At 38.4% G+C, this 21103-nt stretch overlaps 1 protein-coding gene across 2 annotated transcripts; it reads right to left on the reverse strand.

Annotated features, from left to right (window-relative positions):
- Nucleotides 1-3443: 3443 nt before the first annotated feature.
- Nucleotides 3444-10449, reverse strand: LOC101175530 (visual system homeobox 2). 2 transcript variants are annotated; one of them, XM_011491958.3, is made up of 5 exons: nucleotides 9747-10449; nucleotides 9306-9393; nucleotides 8671-8794; nucleotides 6426-6606; nucleotides 3444-5679 (listed from the first exon to the last, which is right to left on the reverse strand). In XM_011491958.3, exons 1-5 carry the CDS (start codon nucleotides 10156-10158, stop codon nucleotides 5381-5383), a joined length of 1104 nt encoding a protein of 367 aa, XP_011490260.1. In that variant the 5' UTR covers nucleotides 10159-10449; the 3' UTR covers nucleotides 3444-5380. The 2 variants fall into 2 exon arrangements, with proteins under 2 accessions (XP_011490260.1, XP_004083922.1); XM_004083874.4 differs by having other exon boundaries at nucleotides 9735-10447.
- Between the last annotated feature and the right edge of the window lie 10654 nt (nucleotides 10450-21103).

Genomic DNA, 21103 nt, shown 5'->3' on the forward strand with positions numbered 1-21103 from the left:
AAAATATTAAACTAAACGGTAAAAATACCATGAAATATTTTTAAAAAGTCATGATTGATTTTTTTTAAATAATACAACAATAATTAAACAGTTATTTATTAAAAAGACCACATCATTGAACCACATCTGCTCCTGTATGTTTGTGGACAAACCGGTCACATGACCTCATGTTTCAGCATTCAATGCTTGGACACAGAAGCTTGGGAACGAAAAAAGCAGTACCTGCTAACTTTTATTGTTTCGTGAAACTTGCAGGAGGTGGAGAATACAACAATAAAAATCGTCTAGTATCAAAATTAGACACCAACTAACTTAACTTAAAAATCTGAAAAGAGGTTTATTAAAGACAAAGACAAATGTATATACTATGTTATTACTAGATGCGTTCAAATTTATGCTACCTACCGATCAAGCAATGTTTATTCAAAGAGAAAGTCTGCAGCCTCGTGCACAGATCTGATTGCTGGTTAAGAAGAAATCTCCGGTGGCTAAGATACTCATTCGCACATGCCTACGTGTTTGGGCACTAAAAACAACAACGTTGACTATTATGGGTTAGTAAGTACTTAAACAGTCTTTTAACTAAAGAAAGAAAGCATGATTGGACACTGCTGAAGTTATACATTTATGATATTATATTTAAAGGTATTAATTAAAATGATAATTACAATAAACAGTATGGCACATCTAACACACATGACCACATAATATTTTATTGTATTTTATAACTGTTGCTTTAAACTGACTTTTACAAAACTATGGCACTTATGGCATTCCATATGTTGTCAAATAAATTGTTTTCAGTGTGGTTTTTATTGAATGGTTTTCTCTTATGTAACCTTTATACCCTAGTTGTGCCATAAAATGTGTTATTAAAGCACAATCGTGTAATGTATTTTTGACAGTTATTTTGGTATTTTCAACAATTTTTATATCCGAATTAAAGTTGTTTTGGAGAATCGCGCACCACAATAGTCCTCTCCTCAAGTTTAGGATATACTGCGGCAGCTTTGACTCACATGAAAACCATTGCATTATCTCTGCGGCTCGAACATTAACCCAGGAAGGGCGTGGGGACCATTTCCACGCCTTTCTGAAGAAAGGGAACTTGTTTTTGAACAATTCACTCATATAAATTCAGACGGTGGATTTGAAGAGTGGATCTCTGACTGATAGGAAAGCTTACGTGAAAAACATTTGATTAAAGAGCTTTAAGTTACCATTTGATTTGAGAAATGATATTCTGGCTGTTAGATTGTGACACAGCTGCAGGATTGCCTTTGGATATTTCTGTTTGCATGTGAGACACTTTTTTTATTAGTATGTAATTATCCTGCAATTACACCAATGTAATGTGTTTATTAGGTTGACAGCTGAATGCAGTTAAAGCCCTGCTCTTTTATGGTTAAATGTTTTTCATATTTTTAGACCGGTCCTGCCTATTTGCAATTACAGATAAATCATTTAAAGATGATAAAAATAACTTTTTTTTATAGTTTTGGCAAACAATACCAAATTCTGCCAAACCTCTTATTATTAGTAGATTTATCAGTATGTCATGGTTGTAGTTAGTCTTAGTCCCACTTTTTAAAAAGGCATTTTGTAAATCAATGCCTTGAAAAAGAAAAAACTTGGCGTTGAATAAGGAAATATTCAACAGTTGATTGTGTTGTGTCCTTATAGATAAGATAAAAAAAGTTCTAATTTAATGATTGATAGAATTATGGCTGCAAAATTGTTTTTGTATGAAATTAACAGATTATTTCACTGAATGTGTACATTTCTTCATACTTTATTCTGGTAAAAAAAACAAGAGATGAAATTCCTTGGAAGAGTAACAATAGTCATTTTTTATTATAAATTGTGCCACTTTTCTGTAAACATTTAGGTTTGGGCTTCTATTTGCAATATCTTTTCGTAACCGTTAGTTTAGCACCAGATTTGGGTAAAATTTCATTTCAAATTTCCTTTGATCTTTAGTCTCAGTAAGGTCTGTTCCTCAGATGTATCACTGATTCAACCTGCATCTTTCAAAATCTCAGTTTCAAATCTTGTGCCATACTTTGGTTACCAAAGCGTCTACCCTCTGGAGCATAGTGAATTCCAGCCTGGTTCCATGATGAATATGCCTTTTGTGCATCAAGTCCCATTGTGAAATTTCTACACAGCCAAATATTCCAGAGTCAGTTCTTTACACCAAGAGGAAATGAGTGGGAATGATAGATATTCAGCCACGTAAACTGACAGCACAGTCATCAAATGCTGAGGCAAGTAGTGCATAGAGGTCACCAACTTTCTGCAGAGTCAGACTCCAAAGTTTGTGTTGTCTGATATCAGCTCAAAAACAGTGTAGAATGGGTTTTTATGGCCAAGCAGCTGCATTCAAACTTTACATCATCAAGTGCAGTACAAGGCACACGACAGTACAGCACACTAATGAACTCCAAAGCAGTGAGGATGACTTTTCTGGAGTGAAGAATCATGATTCTCCATCTAGGAATCTGACAGACAAGTCTGAATTTGGTGGTTGCCAAGAGAACATGTCTGACTGGATTGGGACAAATCTAAAGTTTGGTGAAGGGGTGATTACAGTGTGGGCTCGTTTTTCAGGAACATGGCTTGTCCCCTAAGGACCTTTACAGTACATCATTCATTCCATGCAAGGCACTGAATGCTTGTCCAGTGCAGCTGTTCTGGATAGTCTTTTGGCCGTAAGCATGGTGCGATTGTGCTGTGAGCACATAACAAATCAGAGTGCATCATGATGTAAATTTTTGGCCAATGCATTGCAAACTACAGGGTACTGGTCTTACATGACCACTTGGGTTAGGACTGGATTGGGACAAAGATTCTAGCAACTCTGGACCTGAAGTATTTGTTGCTCTCAACATGATAGACCACAAACTTGGTTCCATGTTGGTGCAAGTTCTGAATCGTCTTGCAACTGACAGAGGAAATAAACAGTGCTGCTTGCAGCACACATTCTAACTAAGATGGGTAGGAGTTTGGACCAGTCCAAGCTCCAAACCTTATAGGAGCATTTTGAGAACTACCTTTTTGTCTCTTAAGATGTCTGTGCACAGAGAAGGTCCATAAAAACATGTATGAGACTGTTTGATGTGGATGAACTTTGCTCCCCTGCACAGATCCATCATTGAACCAATGGAACTATTTTTGGATGAATACGAGCAAAGACTGCAATCCAGTCCTTCTGTCCGAAATCATTCTCTGATCTCACTAACATGGTACTGAAAGACCAGTCAAACATCTTTATAATCAAACTCCTGGACCTGGGGATAGCCTTCAAGAACAGTTGAAGCTGTACAGCAGAGGGTGGGCCAACCTCCAAATGAATTCAATGGATCATAAATTATACATCACTTGCTTTTACTTATAATTTACAGTGCATGTTAGGACAAAACATTTTCACCAAACCAGTTGAGTTTTAAATAAAAGTAACTTTTAATTTGACTACAGTTACATTCATACAGAGAAAAACATGTAATAGTTTGTGTTAAACACCTATACATATTTTACATGACAGGTCAAGCCGCTTCGCCGCCAGTTTTTAAAGGATTTGGTACCAACAGTTTTCATTGGCAACTAATGCAGGAGCCAGCTGTCATCAAAGATTCAACGGTGAAAGGAAACTTTCTTCAGCTTTTGAGAAGTCTTCAGAGATGCTTTTAGACTCCATACTTTGTCTTTAAAAGCATGTCTGCATTGTTTTTGTCCTTAAATTCTACCCAAGAAAGACCAAAGTTTTGATCTGACTCAATCAGAACAAAACTTTGGTCCAACACCACAAAAGGAGAACTTTTTCATTACAAGCACATTCAATCATGGCAGCACATTGCAGCCAGCTGCCTTCATTTAGTTTCTTAAACGTTTTGAGATTTAAAATGTAGCATTATGTTAATTTATCACGGAAAACAACCCCAAAATGGTATTTTGCTCCATCCATGTGTCTCTGAGTATTTCTCTAAATACCTGTTTTCTGAGCACCAGCCCCTCCCAACCCATGAAAAAGAGCAGGAGCTCATATTCATGTGTTTGAAAGTGAAAACAGCCCCTTCCAGGGAGCGTCTGCGCTGCCAGCACCAGGCTAACACAAACACCTACTTTCTCCACAGAGCTAGCGGTGATCGCCTAAAACCCTTTCCTTTTATATGCACTATGAGCACATCCATCTTTGTAAAAGTTCGGATGTTGTTTGTTTTTGTGGGCAAAACGCAGACACTCTGCTGAGACAGCCTCTAGATTGACATCATGACATGGGCAGCAGCCACATGGAGCGAAAGCGGTGGCCAAGAGATCAAGCCATCTTACTTCCAGGTAGGAAAATGAGCTGTGAAAAAAACGAATATTTCATAAAGAAATTCATTCTTCAGTGTGCCAAAGGTAATATATGATCACATGTATGCAGTTTACTCTGAAAGGCTTAAGAAAAGCATGATAGTGGCCTTTTAAACCAAATGCTTGGGTATTGAAATAATAATTCTGATATACTTTGTGGTTTATATGGAACCAAGGTGGAACGAAAACTAACATCGAGGCAGTTTTCCATTGCAGAAGTACAAGAAAAGTCATGAAGGGAAAATCTCAATTTTATGAGTTATCATTGCATCTTGTAATTAAAAATTGGATTCAATAAAATGAGAAAATGTAAACACAGCCCTACATTTCATGAGCTCTATTTACTGAGTCAAAAAGCAAGTTTCTCCTCAAATAAAAATATGAGTAGCTGCAAAACTTTTAAACTACGGACACACCGGGCATGTGACGCACATTCAAGAACACGGTAAATGGAGGCGCTTATACCCTCGTTCTGCTCTTGGTATTCACGTTGGACAAGCAGGAAGGGGCTTCTTCTTCTTTTTCTACTTTTTACTAGTGCATGTCCTCCACCTACGTTTATAAGAGGTATGTTGAAACGGTGCAAATCTTGTGAATCTTGCTCCAGGCTTTTTCTTTCAGCTGCACAAACCACAGTTGTAAATTTTTCCTCCATGATCGATTTTCTAAGGGTTGGAACTTCTGTGGAGTAAAAGGTACGCCACCCATACGTCACTACCAAATCTGAGTCCCTGACTGAGCAAAGTTTGACCAGCAACTTACGTTCAATGGCCATGTGGTTAGTACGTGCAGCCTGAAAACTGTGGTAGAACGCAAGAGTTTTGCACAAAGAAGCCCCAAATGTGTGTTTACATAGATTTTTTCATTGAAAGTGGGAAAATTGAACATGTGTTGTCGAGGGGCGGTGGGAACGTAGCTTTACAGTCAAGTGCTTGAGCAGTATCAGATTAACCAAATGAAAGGACTTTGGAGACAGCTGGTCTCTGCAGGGTTTTAAAGTCAGTCTGTATCTTTCAATCTTTTTTTAAGTGCTCTTTTCCTCAGCCTGCTCATCCTCAGCCTCCTCTTTCTGCATTGCGTGGTCATCTGTTTTCTCAGAAACGCTCCCCAGCATCTTGGCGTTGTGTTCCAGCGCCTTTGCTCGCAGAACAGCAATACTGTTTTCCCGCAGTTCCTCTTTAGATATTGGAGAGCTGGTGTGTTTGCTCTGTTTCTGCTTCTCAGCATGGACTGTTTTGTCAAGCTCCTGCACTGGTGGTGGGGTGAGACTGCAGGGCTTCCCTGTGGATGGCTGAGATGTTTCTACTGACTTCTTGTGCATACCTGATAGAAAAATAGAGAAGAACTTCAGCCGAAAACATTGAAATCTTGTCATGTGATGAGCTTGATGCTAAAACAAGTGTGGGGGTACAACAGAATCCAACCTAATATTCAATCGGAGTTACTGTATTGATCTAAACTAATCAATTGACATGAGTTCAGAGAGAACACCCAAGTTAATCTGTACTGATGTGGGATTATCACTTTATCGACTCCTACATTTTATTGACAGATGCTCTTTTTGAGCCTCCTCCTACCTGGAATCAGCATAAACTTACAAGTGTTTTCTCTTTTTCAACCAGAAACTGCAGAATTGATCAAAGCTTACCAAAACTGTAAGCAAGTACACCACCTTATAGTTTTTGTATTTCTGAGCTTATCACTTATTTATGAGTATGGTTTTATAATCCAATTTGGAAAACAACATGTTGTTATGGAGAAAAAAAAAAGTTTTAGTTTATTTGTGAGGAGTCGGGGAATAGATTAAATGAAGGCTTCAAAACCCCAAAAAGCAGCAGCAATTATTTAGGAATTTATGGAATGACATGCTAAAAGATGAGCTGTATTGAATATACTGTCAAAGATTCCAGTTTAATAATATAAGAACTATAGGTTTTCCACGATTAGGGGGTTAATGTTTTTAATATAAAGCCTAAACAATACAGAAATGCATTGTTTTTGTGTAGACACTCTACATGTCTTTCTCTGTTCAAAACTAAATTGTCCTGCAACAACGGATCTTACTGTACCCAGTAACCACGGAGCATAAGAGTCCGTGACTCCCTCCTTGGCCGACTTGAGGATGGATTCTGGCAGCGGGATGGAGTGACGGACCATGGCTCCATACAGGCCATACTCTGCCATGACGCTGCTGCGTCCCCAGCACTTCTCCCTCTTCCTCCACTTGGCTCTGCGATTCTGAAACCAAACCTGCAAACAAACCATCATATGTGTCGAACATGTGTTTAACGTGAGGATCCATCTTTAGTTATTCTGTTTTTAAAAAAATTGGGTTTCCAGGATAATAATAAAGAAAGACAGCAGCTGGTTGAAAGGCTTTTGAACATTTTTAAAGTAGTTTATCCTTAAAGTCCCACTCTGATCATCTTTTGATGTATTGTAAAAGTGTTCCCAGTGGTCTTTTGAATATGATTGCGTTTTTAAGTCAATATATAAGAAACTGTTATTTTCTAGTGCATAGTTTCTGCAGAGCGGCAGTAGTTCATTAGAAATTCACCTGAGTTGTGGGTGGGACTGTTGGCCCCCTTCCCATCACCCATAACTGAGCTATCTGTTTACACGCTCTTCCACTAGCCTACAGCCCCTCACACCCCCAAGCTATCAACAAAAAAAAACTTGGAGCTAGCAGTACAGTTTTGATCCAGATTCCAGCTCAGATGAGGAAAATTAAGACGTACATGGATTTATTTGTCTGCAAGTAAATGCATCAGAATGGAGCGGAGCAGGAAGCTTGTGTATCGTGGTATTTTCCACATCGAAAATATACTCATTTTCAAACAGGAATTTTGCGTCTGCTCCTGATTCACAACCATTTGAGTAAAGAAATATTCAGAAACGCCATTTTATACTAACTATTTTATACATATGTTCTCCATCATCAGAAAAAAGCCATAAGAACATGTTAAACACCCCAAAAACATAATTTTTAATCGCAGATTTTACCTAACCTCTTATATTTGCGGACACATTTTTTGTAAGTCTGCTTTCAGCCTTTCTAAAGCCACTTTAAGAGTGGTAGGCTTAGTCCTTGTGATTTCCAACAGTGCTCGTTTCCTCTGACAGTTCAGCACTTTGGTAGTCTTATGCTATAGTTCACACCAAACAAGTGAACTTTCACCATGCATTTTCATAGGTTGTAAGGCTTGAATCTGAAGAAGCAGAAATCATGAAGGAGGTGCAGACAAGCACAACAGTGTAATTTTCTGTATTCTTTTCTGTCCTGGTCAGAGCTCATTTCAGGCTATAGCACCCCCAATTGAGTGTCTGCTGGAACTGCAATATTTTTGGTACCTTTCAGAATTTGATTCTCTCCTGTTAGAAAGCAAACCAAATCTGATTATTAGCAGTTCTGCCCAACTAAAGCAGTTCCACAGAACCCCCGTAGTGTCAAAGCAACCTTGCTTCATCTAGCCTCAGCATGTGTTAGTGTGAGGATGAGGCCTCTGGTTCCTTAGCGGGAAATTGATTTCCACTGCTTGGTGATGGTTTTGTGAATATAGAAAAATAGAGAAAACAATCATCCATGGAAATTTGTACTGGAAGGACTCCTGTAGGGAGGCCTTTTTGTTTTTGTGGGGACTGAAGCTTGACAGCACACCGTAATACAAGGCCTTCCTGTGAACATGGGGACTAAAATCATTTGTTCCAAGGTGAGACATAGAACATAAAACATAGAATCCTGCCAAACGTATCTATGGCCTTGCAAAAATATAAAAAGAAATGTGTGTCTGTGTTCTGCAGAGCTGGAATTAAACCGGACCAAAGCCAGTCCTCAAAAGCTATTCAGGTAGATCTGACTATAACCTCTATTTCATAAAAAGATGAGCCCCAGATGAGCAATCAAGCCTTTTCCCCACACAGCCAGAGTGTGAGTGTGCATGACTCGTGCCTGTCTTTTGCTTCCTGTGAGAGGTGACCTGTGGAGGGGGGCAAAGAGGCTGATTGAAAAACAAGTTAATTTCCAGACCTGGTCGATGGGAGGCAGGCGCTCAAATATCACGGGAAATTAAAATGCTCAGGCGCACCCCTTTGCCCAGCTGCAGGCCTCTGCTAATTAATTTATATGCAGTTTTCATTTCATTTCAGGCCTGCCCCTCCCTGCGAAGAACACGTTTGTTTGGCTGCTGCAGTGAACCACCTGAAACTGAAAGTGTTTGCTGCTTTGAGCTGAACAAGACAGGATTCTTAAGGTGTTGGGATGATGAGAGTCAAGGTGGTAAAATGCTGTATGGAGACAATGACATCTGTTCGCACCTGTATCCTGTCCTCTGGCAGCTCCGTCTTTATGGAGAGCATTTCTCGAGCGTACACATCTGGATAATGAGCTTCGTTAAAAGCTTTCTCCAGCTCCTCCAGCTGATACGATGTAAAAATGGTCCTGAAAAAAATAACAGAATTGAAGGCATCTTTTGCTTGTTTTCCTTTTTTTAAAATCACTGTTTCCTTCATTCTTTTTGGTCATTCAAGCCCTTTTTAGTTGTTAACAAAACAAATCTTATTTTTCTTAATAAAACACACATTTATGTATTTTCAAAAATAGACTAACAATGGCACATTTGACTTAGTTTCTTTTTTTTAATGTATTTTTGCCCCATTTTGTATTTAACAATAAGCCAATTGATTAGTTATATTCATGCATTTAAAGACTAAAGATATTTTTTTCATAGTAAAACAAAAACGTATTGTGATTTTTTTAATCAAATGACAATTTTGTAAAAATAAAAATCTCAAATTGAAAATAAAAAACAATTTTGCAAAAGAAAAAATTTACAGTTGATTTTTCAACAAAAATTGCAATCATACATGAATAACCAAACTAGAAAAAACACAAAAACATAAAAGTTTCCAATTATAAGGAGCATGAAAAACATTATTATTGTGACAGTCACCTGTGTCTCCTTTTCTTTCTTTTCTTGCTTTGACTCATGGAGGATGAAGAAAATTTCTGATCACCAGAGGAGCTCAAATCATCTGAATCTGTGGAAAAAAATAATAATACATACCTAATTTTTATTCTTTTTCTTTTTTACAATAATAAAATTGGAAAAAATTAATGGGAAAATGTTAAAATAAACAAATACACATTATAATTATTTATTTTAGTAATTATGTATTGCAAAATTGTTTGCCCTAAAATTATTACAACGAATTTCTTAAAACAATTGGGTAAAAATGTTTTTTGTGTTTTTTTTCCACAAACAAAGCCTTGTACTTGCAACAAGTCTGAATGGCTAGTTTTTTTTTCAAACAGAATCATAAAGTAAAAGAAAATATTTAATTAACTAATTGTTAATGATAAAAAGAAAAAAACAACTCACCTGAACTCGCACCTGAGTGCTGCGCGTCCATCTGCGCGTCCACGTGCGTCGCGGTGTGCAGCGGTTGCAGGTGCACGTTTTGCGCCTTGGACAGCACCTCCAAAAACGCAGGCTGGCTGTAAAAAGGGTGCACCCCCTCCGGGCCCAGCAAACCCATTCCGAGGCCCGCGTGTCCGATAGCCGATTTGTGGGCCAGGACGTGCGCCCTCGGCGGCAAAGCCTCCAGCGGCCGCCGAGGCGTGACCGTCGGCGGTTCCTTGTTGAGGCCGAGCAGCTCCTGGATGCCGAAGCCGGTGCGTCGCTGCGCCGTGGGGGCCATCTTCCAGACAGGGGGCTGCAGCTGCGATCCGGCGTGAAAACTGAGTGGAGCAACTCTCTGCTTATTTTCAGAGTCTGAAAGGACGGCCTCCTCTTTGCCCGTCATGCTCCTTCAGTTCTTTATTTATTGAAATAATCTTCCTGTCTCTCCAGAAAAATAAAACGATCCAGTCCGACTTATTTGATGCTTTTCCTCGCTGCAGCGCTTTTTATGCAGCAGGCAACAGGCGGCAGCCAATCACAGGCGAGAGGAGAGCCAATAAACGTCCTCTGATGTCCTCATTATGCCAGATTTTCTACTATGTTTGCAGAAAGCAGCAACATCTTTGCGCCGGTGTTTCTCCTCCAGTGGATTTTTAAAGTTCTAACTTCATTGAGTTCAATAATGATAATACCTTTTGAAATTTTGTTCCACCAAATAAGACAATTTAAAAAAAACCCACTCCAATGAAAACTGTGTTTTTGGTGTTTTTAAGGTGTTCTTGTTTTTTCTCATAATGTAGAACATAAAAATTATAATTTAAGGTTAAAACTGCTTTTCTGAATATTTCTTTATTCAAATCACAGTGAATCAGGAGCAAAATAAAATAAAATCCTGTATAGTTGTCAAACTATGTCTTCACCCCTCAAGCTCCGCTCAATTCTGATGGATCCACTCGATGTCTGTTTTTAAACAATCTGCTTAAAATTCTTTAAACTAAAAGGTTTTACACTTTTAACTTACACAAAACAGACAATCTGTTAAATTAATGTATTTCTCTTTACATTTTTTGAAAATAAGTAAAAAAAGCATGTAATAAATTGTTCAAGTTATTTCATTTTTGGTCAGTATACTAAGAATTTTAAAAAGTGACTTTTTTTAAGTAAAATTGCATTAAATGTCATCAGTTTGTTTTCAAAACTGTTGATTGTGTAAAATAACTGTAAATAAATATGTAAACTTACAGCTCATTAATTATTTCTTCCATTATTAGTATGAGTGAACGTATTGATCGGCTTCCAGACTCCATCCCCTCATTTGCATATTCTAATTACAAACGTTTTGTCTTTGTGAGCATGTCTGTGCATCTGTTTGGTCTTAAAGGGATTTTTATTATTCTCTGGTGGTCACATGATAAACATCATACAGTGTCCCAGTTAGGGTAAGCTATTTAGGACACACTGGGGTGGCAATTAAACACGAGAATGCACGCGGAAACGCGGCTCACGACGCAGACAGATTCATCCATCAGCCAGGAGGGGAAGTTTGGAGCATGACAGGGAGAAAAAAGGAGATGTATAAAGGTATTCTGTCGATTGGGAAAAAGACAGACATTTCTATAAACATCCAGAGATTAAAACTGAAATTACAGCATCTGAACTGCAGAAGGGATTTCTTCAACTTTCGTTTTTTTTTCCTAATCAGTCCTTCTGCGCGAACCTTCATTGGTTCGGAGATAATGCGCGGCACGCTTCTGGACATCTGCGGGAAAATGGGCGGAGGAGCCTTTATGGAGATGAGAGGACGCGCTGCGTAAAAGCGGAGGCGCGCGGACATGAATGGGACATGTGCGCAGATGAATAAATACATCAACAAATGTCCTGAGGGACAGTTTGGCCGCAACAGACCTGCGGATCCGCTCAAAAAGCAAATCTATGGAGTTAATTATTGGCCAAATCAGCACATTAATGAAAAAAAGACAGAATATCAGCCAAATATAGACGGAATATCAGCCAAATAAAGACAGGCTTTATTAGAGTTAAATTTCATGTATCACTTTGGTTCAGGACGGAAGTTATTTTATTTTTAACATCTTCTTTTCTTTTACTCTTTTTATTTAATATTTTGTTTGCTCTTTGTATTTTATGCTGTCATTTTTCACTTATATTTTTGACTTGTTCAGTTGTTATTTTCTCTTTTTGTATCCGTCTTCTTAATCTAAAGCACTTTCCCTGATGCTGCTTGTATCAATAAAGATCAGAATACTTGTATTCATCAGAGGCTGTTAGGATAAATATCAGCAGATCAGGGTTCATCTCATGATCATGACTTCCACCAAACTCATGCTGATTTAAATGTGAGGACAGTTTGGTAACTGAAAGAAGAAGGAAAGACAGAAAGGTCTGTCCAACAAAACAAGAAGCCACATGTTCTCTAAAAAGGTTCTTACAAAACGTTTTAAAGTAAATATTAAATTCAAACATAATTTTTAATTGCAGAGGACAGAAACATCCGGGAAATTGTGTTTTTTTATTTAAACAGGAAAGAGTGTCAAGATTTTTTTAACGTTTTAATACAAAAATTTGGTTTTATTTCATTTTAGATGTTAGATGGAGATCTTTGTCTCTCCATCACATGAATATTACAGGTAATATTTTTATTTCATTTTATACATGAGCAAAACACAAGAGGACAATCACTGTTGTTAGGCACTGAGGTTATTGCCTCAATTTCCCTGATGATTATAACATTTAAGATCAAAGGCATTTCACCACAGAAGAGGTCAATTGGGAGAAGTTCTCATGAGAGGGACAATAAAAAAGCAAAAACTTATAATCCTTTAAAATGACATAGTTGTTTGAAAAGCAGGACACTTTTCTAGGCAACTATTTTGCTTTTAAGAAGAGATCTGGATTAAATAAAAGCAGTTTGAATCCTGAATTTAAAAAAAAACAGAAAAAGGTTTCCATATCAGCCTCTCTTTCGTGTGATTCTTAAGAAATAAAAAAAATTGTTGCTGAAAATCTGAAATCTTTTTTTAGGAAGAAATCACCAAACTTCTCATAATTGTTACATTAATTATTCAACCAATCTATACGAACCAATATGTTTAAGGGGGAAAACTTTTGTTTTGTGCATCTATCTGCTGTAGGCTACACTAAGGTACACATACTTAGAAGAAAAAGTCCATTTAAATTCTTGATTCCCATCAGCATATTCTGTAGCAACAGTTTAAACATTCAAATCTAAAACTACATGACTTTACTTTGAAAATGATGGATTTGATCAACCAAAAGTCAGAGTATACCTTCTATAATTTGTGATTTATTGTTTGGAACATTTTCACTTATTTTGGGTTCTATTTAATTTAGATGAACATGTCCAAAAGAAATAAAACAAATATAAACTGTTGCTTCGTAAAGATACTGTAAACACATTGAACATTAGGTCTTTTGATCAAACTTTTTAAGAGATTTATTTTGACTCACACATTACAGTTGTGCTTTTTATTCTCCACTGTTAGCCCCAAATGGTCAATTTCCCCTCGGTTTTCTGTCAATATCATTTAATAAATGAGTGAAACTTCAAACACGCAACAACAAATTTCCAAATTCAAATGCAGCATAGAAATAAAAGCAGCTTCATCTGGTAATGGATAAGTGATCCAGCTCAATCTGCATGAAGGAATGGATCCGGATCGCCTGTTCCTGACCCGGCTCGTCTCTCTCTGCTCCATCTTTGTCTTTGTTGAAGGCTCCAGAAATGGCTCTCCTAATCTAGCTAATTGCCGTTTCCCAGAGCACGGCATTTAAGAAGAGGAGCTGGGTCACCAAACAGCCGTTGATCAAAACATCCCATTAGGGTGAAGAAACAAAAAAGCTCTCACAATCCTAACAAAGCGCCACCGGTAACTCAACAGTTTGCTCTCTGTGCACAAAGCATTAATTAGGGCAATAATTTCATGCTGTTGCCATTCTTTAGTCTCCATTTCTGTATGAGTGCATCTATTTATGCTCTGAAGTTTGTTGCTGCTACATTCCCCTATTGTGTGTGCAGATGTGTTATTGGCGTAATGAGGAAAACACTGTGGGAAATGTGGGAGAAAGGGCCCCAACACCAAAACTTTGACAAAATAATATTCCTCATGGCGGCGGTTCCTAACAAGAATTGACATAATTACTTGGGCCCATTTCTTGTCTAATTAGCAAACTTCCATGGTGGACAGGGACGAGCAGTTAGGCAGGAGAGGGGAACTGGACAGGCATGGCAGCAGCAACACAAAAAGGAGCCACTACTTTCAGTATAATTAGTTGAGACAATGCCCCTGACTGTTTTGAGCTACGGCAGCGGCCTAGAGCCGGGGCCAAGCTGGCGAGTGGATGCCCCGTGAGGTGCATCTACCCAGGACCCTAATAAGCCCCTAATTGTCTTTTTTGATTCACATGGGTAACACCAGCAGACATGAAGACAGCCTATTGCTGGACTCCTGCAGAGTGCCGTCCCAGACAGTGGAGAGGTGGACAGGGGTCGAGCTGCTCCCCTCCCCAAACATCCAACCCTGTGGGTGACGTCCTGGAGGGGCCTACAAGATGGCAAACCAACCCACAAGTTCACTTTTTTTTATTCTAAAAATCAGCAGCAGCATCAGAAAAACTACAGAAATCAAACATCTGCACCTCTGGATGAAAAAGAGCACAAGAAGTTCCGTCATTTGCAGACTATTTTTGGTTATTTCTGGTTTCCTTGTACCTCATGACTATCACTTCACATCTATTTTTTCTATATACCTTCAAAACCTTTGGTTTTCAGGTTGTACCAATTTCATTACCACAACATTTGCCCTTTTTTCTGAGTACCTAAAAAATAGAGAGAGAGAGAGAGAGAGAGAGAGAGAGAGAGAGAAAAAAGAGAAAGAGAGCATAAAGAGATTCCTAGAAAAACATTTTTGTACTAAAACTTGATTTTAAAAATTGGGAAATTAAGACATGTATTTGAATGTATAACTTTTGTTCAAAGGAAAGTCAAGATTCTTAAAAAAACTGTCAAAATCCAAAAGCGGTTTAAATTCAAGTTTGTTTTTGCATGTTAAAGTCCAAAATCTGTCTAAAAATTGACAAAAAAACAACAAAAGTTGTGAAAAAAGGTTTAAGTGACCAAAAAGTTTGCACTCTTTATATAAAAGTTTTCCTTCATGAAATTCACACACAGTTTTGGATGTATTTGCACTGCTAAAAACCACGAGCACGCTGCATTTCAACACACTGAAACGCGTTTGACCAAACACATTTACATTGCTCCATATGTCCTGGGGTGTGATGGCAGGTGGTTCCCAAAGGGTTCAACATTTCATAACTCCCTCTCTGTGACATCTTTGCGGTCAAAGGGATGTCAATTCAATGTGCCCTCACTCCTTTAATTAGCTGTCAATTAGAGCAAATGAATCAACTCTTCGCCTAATTAAGCAATGCCAGCAGGCAGCTCCCATGTTCGGCCTATTGTGCAAGCAGCATGAGAAAACCACAGCCAGCAAACTCGTTTACGATCAGAAGTGCAACTTAACGATCACACTGAAAAAAATCCGGTATTGGAGCTGTGAGTCTGTGGTGCATCTGCACAGTTTATGAGAACACTTTTTGGTTTGAACATCTCTAAACTCTGTACACAGACATCCAGGTTCCAACTGTGACTTTCAGGATCAGCATCAGCTATCAGCGACTGAGGTTCATTTGGCTGGGGAGTCAGATCAGCTTCTCCTCATGCCGACCACATTTTGATTACCCATCAGAGCAGAAACAATTCCTTCAAACATCTGTTCATCTGAAACTCCAGGGAAGTTTCTGGGTCTCACTCTGACCTGCCCGTTCTTGTAACTGTTGAGGAAAACAGCGTGAAAGCATCCAGTTCAGGGGCCAGCAAAGGTGGACTCTTTCTGCAAAGCAAGTTTAAAGAAAAATCATAAGAAAGTTGATTTCTTTGAGCTTTTACCTATTAAAAAAACTTTATTTGCAACCCAGAAAAGTTGGACAATAGGACACAAATAACAGGACTTTTTAAACTTTCATCACTTAAAGTCACAAAGTTTAACAGCAGGACAAACTAATGTAGTTTACAATGTAAACTACATTATATTGTAATGTAAATTACAATATAATTGCTGGTAGCTGCAGCAATTATATTTTTATTTAGGATATTATGAAGAATTTATAAATAAGTACAGGTTAAGAAAATTCCTATTGTTATTACACATTTTTGGGATTATTTAGAACACTGGACTTGAATCTTCAATTTTCTGGTGCGGGCTTCAACATTAATGGAAACAAACGGGTGAAAACCTAAATTTACCTGGGAGAACATTGAACAACGAAGGTAATTGATATAAAATATTTAACTGGAACAAAATTCTACAAACCTCTAATCACAAAAAAGTCTTGACAAATTTCTTCTGTGGGCCAGAACATCACCAAAAAATTCTAAGAAACTGAAGGAATCTCTGTGCGACAGGGCTGAGCCCACAGAAATGAATAGGCAGCATGTGTCCTCTGCATGATAACGCCAGTGACCCTGACTGATCCGGCTGTAGAAACCTCTGTGAGAAAACACATGTCTGTGTGCCTTTTGCGGATATGAGATAACACTATTTCACACATAAAGGAAGCCGTATTTGAAAATGATCCGCAAGCGCTGGTGGGTCCTGTGGATGTTTTACATTTTTAAAGTGTGCATTAAAACCAGGATGGATCCAGAAGGGACACTTTCCACACAATTATCTTCAACAGTTCATTTCTGAAAATACATTTACTTTCTCCTATGGTTTGATTTTTCTCTGCATGCCTGTTCTGGCAGTCAGGTTTAATCTACTGCATGTGAGCAGCTCAGTCACATCAACCCCACCTCCCTCCACCAGCCACTCTGCACCATCACCGGCTGTAATTGTTATTTAACGGATTAAACATTCATCCTTCCTGAGCAGACCCCCTCAGGGCCGGATGACAGCATCCCCGTGTTCACACAACACCCCCATCACACGGGATGCTGCTCTGACGGCAGTGTTTGTGCTTAAAATTCAATTACCCGCTCACTGATAGCTCTCTGGGGTGCTAAAAGGAGTGGACACGGAGCTGCGGATGATTTCCCAGGAGGCCTCTGTCTCCGCTGCACATCTCCAGCTGGATCTGTTTCATGGCTTTACTCATCAGTGACAGACGCAGATGGAGCATGAGCTGCTGTCACACACCTGCACACAGCAGCGCACACAGAGACAAAACACATGCTGCTTCCATAGCATTTAGACTGGGCTTTGAAGAGAAAAAACATTCAAATACCAGCGGTTTTTATAGATTAAAATAATACTTCAGATGTTCAAAACATCTCTTGACCTAGTTCTCAGAATACCGGCGTAAAGAAACAAAAAAATGAGATTATTAAAGCAATGAAGCAAGGAAATTACAGTATTTTATTGGCAGCAGTTTACTGTAACATTAATACAAAAATTTATTTTACAGTGCCTTACAGTGTTCTAAAAATACAATACATCACTGTAAAACTAGTCAATTCTTTTAATTTTTTTTAACTGTTTTGTATTATTATTATGTATGTTTATCACCAATGTTGGAGTACTTGTTGCTTTCAATATATATTATAATAATTATTTTATAATTAGCTCGTGCTGGTTTACGGCGCCTTCCATGCATGAAACCAGGGTTCGACTCCAGGCTGCTCCCTGTTCCCTTCTCTACCTCTGCCGGTTCCAAGCCCGGTTTGAGAAGGTTGCGTCAGGAAGGGCATCCGGCGTAAAACATTGCCAAATATACCATGCGACTTGTTCGCTGTGGCGACCCCTGATGGGAGAAGCCGAAAGTGGATCATCATAATGATCACTGAAACGTTTCAATTACAATTAATAAACTGTTTATTTTCTTCACTTGATCTGCAATGTGTAGAAATTATTACAGGTTTAATGTGATCTATAGATAATCAATGATTATTTCACATCAGTTACCTAAAGTGTGAATCATTCATATTTGCTGAAAAGATGTAAGAATTCTTTCTGAGTATAATTAATGAGAACTCGATTTTAATTTACGTGATAACTTGATCTGCAGTGTGTAGCATTGATATCTGAATTAATAGGAACTTGTGTTCTGATTATAACCAATGAGTATTACTCATGTGTTAAGTGTGTGATTAACGTTACTGTTTACTGAAATCATGAATGAATGTTTTGTGAAGATAATCAATCATGACTAAGCACTTGATTTTTGATCGATCTGATCAGAACCGGATTACAAAAACTGTAAAACTATCAAATGAATTAACTCAGTAGGGGTGGGATTATATAAACTCGCTTCCTCACTCCTTTTTAAGCAATAAATCAAGCTCTACTTGACTTTAGTAAATAATCACTTTATTTAATTAAGCAAATGTGACTGACTTGTGTCTTTGTTTTTGTTTGTTTTATCTATGCATTTAATCAATTATGTAATAAGCTTGACAAATCTGTATAATTTTTTTGTTGTATTGTCTACAATTAATGCTTGAAATAAAACCAAATCAATCAATCAATGCATATTAACATCGGTATGCACCAAAAGGGTTAACTTTAAGATTCAGCTCATTCATTCATTTTCTATGCCGCTTTATCCCTTTCGGGATCACGGGGCTGCCGGAGCCTATCCCGGCCACTTGTGGGCGAAGGCAGGGGGGACACCCTGAACAAGTCGCCAGTTTGTTGCAGGGTAGAATGTCCTCACTCACACACCCATTCACTCCCGCACTCACACCTAAGATTAAGATTCAGCTTTTGTACAGAAATACATCCTTTTAGCACCTTGAATGCAGATATTCCAGTTTGGAGCGACAGGTAGGGCTCCACAGGTTAGCCACGTGCCTCAGAGGCCCCCGGGGGTCCACAGGGGCCCCATGGGAACACTCGACATGCCGCTGACCTCATTCCACGCTAATTACAGCTCTCATTTCTGCGCTTGTACGAGGAGCACAAGCTCTGATGACAACAAAAACTGTCTGATGCTCAGCATCACCAGGCAGCAGCTGGGACCGCTGGCTGCAAGACAATCCCCTCCCCCTCCCTGGGGGATTAGAGAGCGTCAATGGGTTTAGGTTGATGCTTTCACGCAAGCATGGATCATTTCTCCAGTTTCACTTGGGCACAAAACCATTTACTAAATATTTGCTTTAGTCTGTTTCCTCTGGTGTAAAGAATGGTTTCGTCCTTGGACGGCAGCATGCGGCCCCTCTGGACGGATTGGCTCCGCGGACACTGTACTCCTCAGAGCCATCCGTCAACAGCCGGACAGCCTGACTTCAGTGCACGTCCCTCACTGTAAGCCTCCAGACTCAACCCAGTTTCACCCTGTCACATAAAAAAAATCTGTGAGAATCATGTCTGTGAGATGAAAAAGAAAATGAGATCTCCTCCTCCTCCTCCTCCTTCTCTTCCTCACACCAAGACGCGTTCATGAGCTGAAGACTAATCTGGCTGAGACACACCCATAAACACAGTGGATGTGTTTTTGGTACAGATTTCCCTGCTGGACAAAGACAGGAGCTATTTTCCTCCCTCCTCCTCATCTTCTCTGCTCTGACTTTGTAATCTGAGATGCTTTGGGTCTGTTTCCTTTAAGTTAGGAGTTTGGAAGTGTTGTCACCAACATTTGTCTGTAAACATTACCAAAATGTTCTTCCTCTGTTGACATTTTGTGATCTAAGGCAGCACAGAGTGAAGATACTCCTCCTGTGTCCTGTTCCCGTCGACCTTTTTCCCCTTTGGTTCCATTTCAGGAAAATTTAGGTCAAAGAACAATGCAGTCCCTCTGCAGAGCCGAGTGGGCTGCCAGCACCTTCACATCCCAGCATGCCACAGCATGTCACACTTGGCAAACTCATAGCAACTCTCTGTTGAAGGGAAGCAGATTCTGGATGAAGCAGGGGCGACACTCTGTGGGGAAATTCAGAGGGATTAAATCTAGCTGCTCTGATAAAAATGTATTTCAGTTCATCAGTGCACTTACTAATAATCCAGTTTTTATCAGACTATTAAACAATTTATGCACAAAGAATTATGAGCGGAAATTCCCATAAAACGAAGTTTGGAAAAGATGATTTCAGTGGACCCTCCTACAAAAAACTCTAAATATTGTGGAACAGCTTTGTACTAGGAAAGAATATTTTAGCTCTTTTTTTCAATACAAGGTAATTTCAAGTTTTGTTTTAATTTAGACTTTTTTTTTAACCCTTGTGCTATCCTAGGTACTTTAACACTGGGATTGAGGTCATTTAGACCCACTAGACAGTGCTCTGAACCTTTTTTCTTCAATGATTTGTGATCTTCACTTGTGTCCATGGATTACATGTAAGGGTGGGGTCATCTAAGATAACACAAGGGGTAAGTGGGAAGAACCATTAGCCTGGGTGTAATGAGGAAATTGTTCAAATAAAAACAGAAGAATGAAGACAGTCTGAACTGTGAGCTAAAAAGGATAAATGAACATGACGCATTTTTGTTTATTCACAATTTTTCAGGCTTACTATACCACACAAAGCAGGAGTGTCACAGGATGTTAAATTGGACTGATAGACCTACACATGCAGTATTTACAAATATATATATATATTAAATAAATAAATAAGTAAGTAAATAAATAAATAAATACTTGCAGTATTTATATAAAACTCAAGGAATAACCACTCTAGTGAAACAAAACAGTACATTTTTTATTTATAAATAATAATAATAAATAAATAAATACTTATTTTATTTATTTTTTGACTAATTTTTTGGGAACCATTTTTTTTTGCGATTTAGTCAAAAAGAAAGGGAAAAATAAAATGCAATATCAGTCAAAAGGCTCAAGAATTTCAGAGTTATAACATCTGATCTAGAATAAAACTGGGGGTTCTTCCAAATGTCCATAGCTGTAACACTTTTATGCTCGTGTGTTGATCTTTGTCCTGTTTGTTTGTTTTTTGTTTTTTTTTGTGAAATATGTCCTACCTATTTTTAGTAGCTAAAAAAAAATCATGACAGTGATTTTGAATGATTTTTTATTATACTGTATGTGTATAATTTTTCAAGTTAAATTTCATCACTATCACTTAAAATGTCCTGTTTGAGGATTGTGTTACTCAAGTGCAACCTTCTAACCATCAGGGAAGGGTTGCATCTCAGCCCTTCTGTTATTTATGATTTGATACTGAAAAACATAAAACACACATTAAACACTTGTTTGTATGACAACACAGCAGGCTCGCTTTCTGCCTTTCTATCATCTCCTCTACAGCTCCCCCACGTGGATGAAAATTGATGTTACAACTTTAACTTTAACAACTTTGT

This window comes from Oryzias latipes, chromosome 24 (assembly GCF_002234675.1).
Source record: "Oryzias latipes chromosome 24, ASM223467v1".
Taxonomy (NCBI): domain Eukaryota; kingdom Metazoa; phylum Chordata; class Actinopteri; order Beloniformes; family Adrianichthyidae; genus Oryzias; species Oryzias latipes.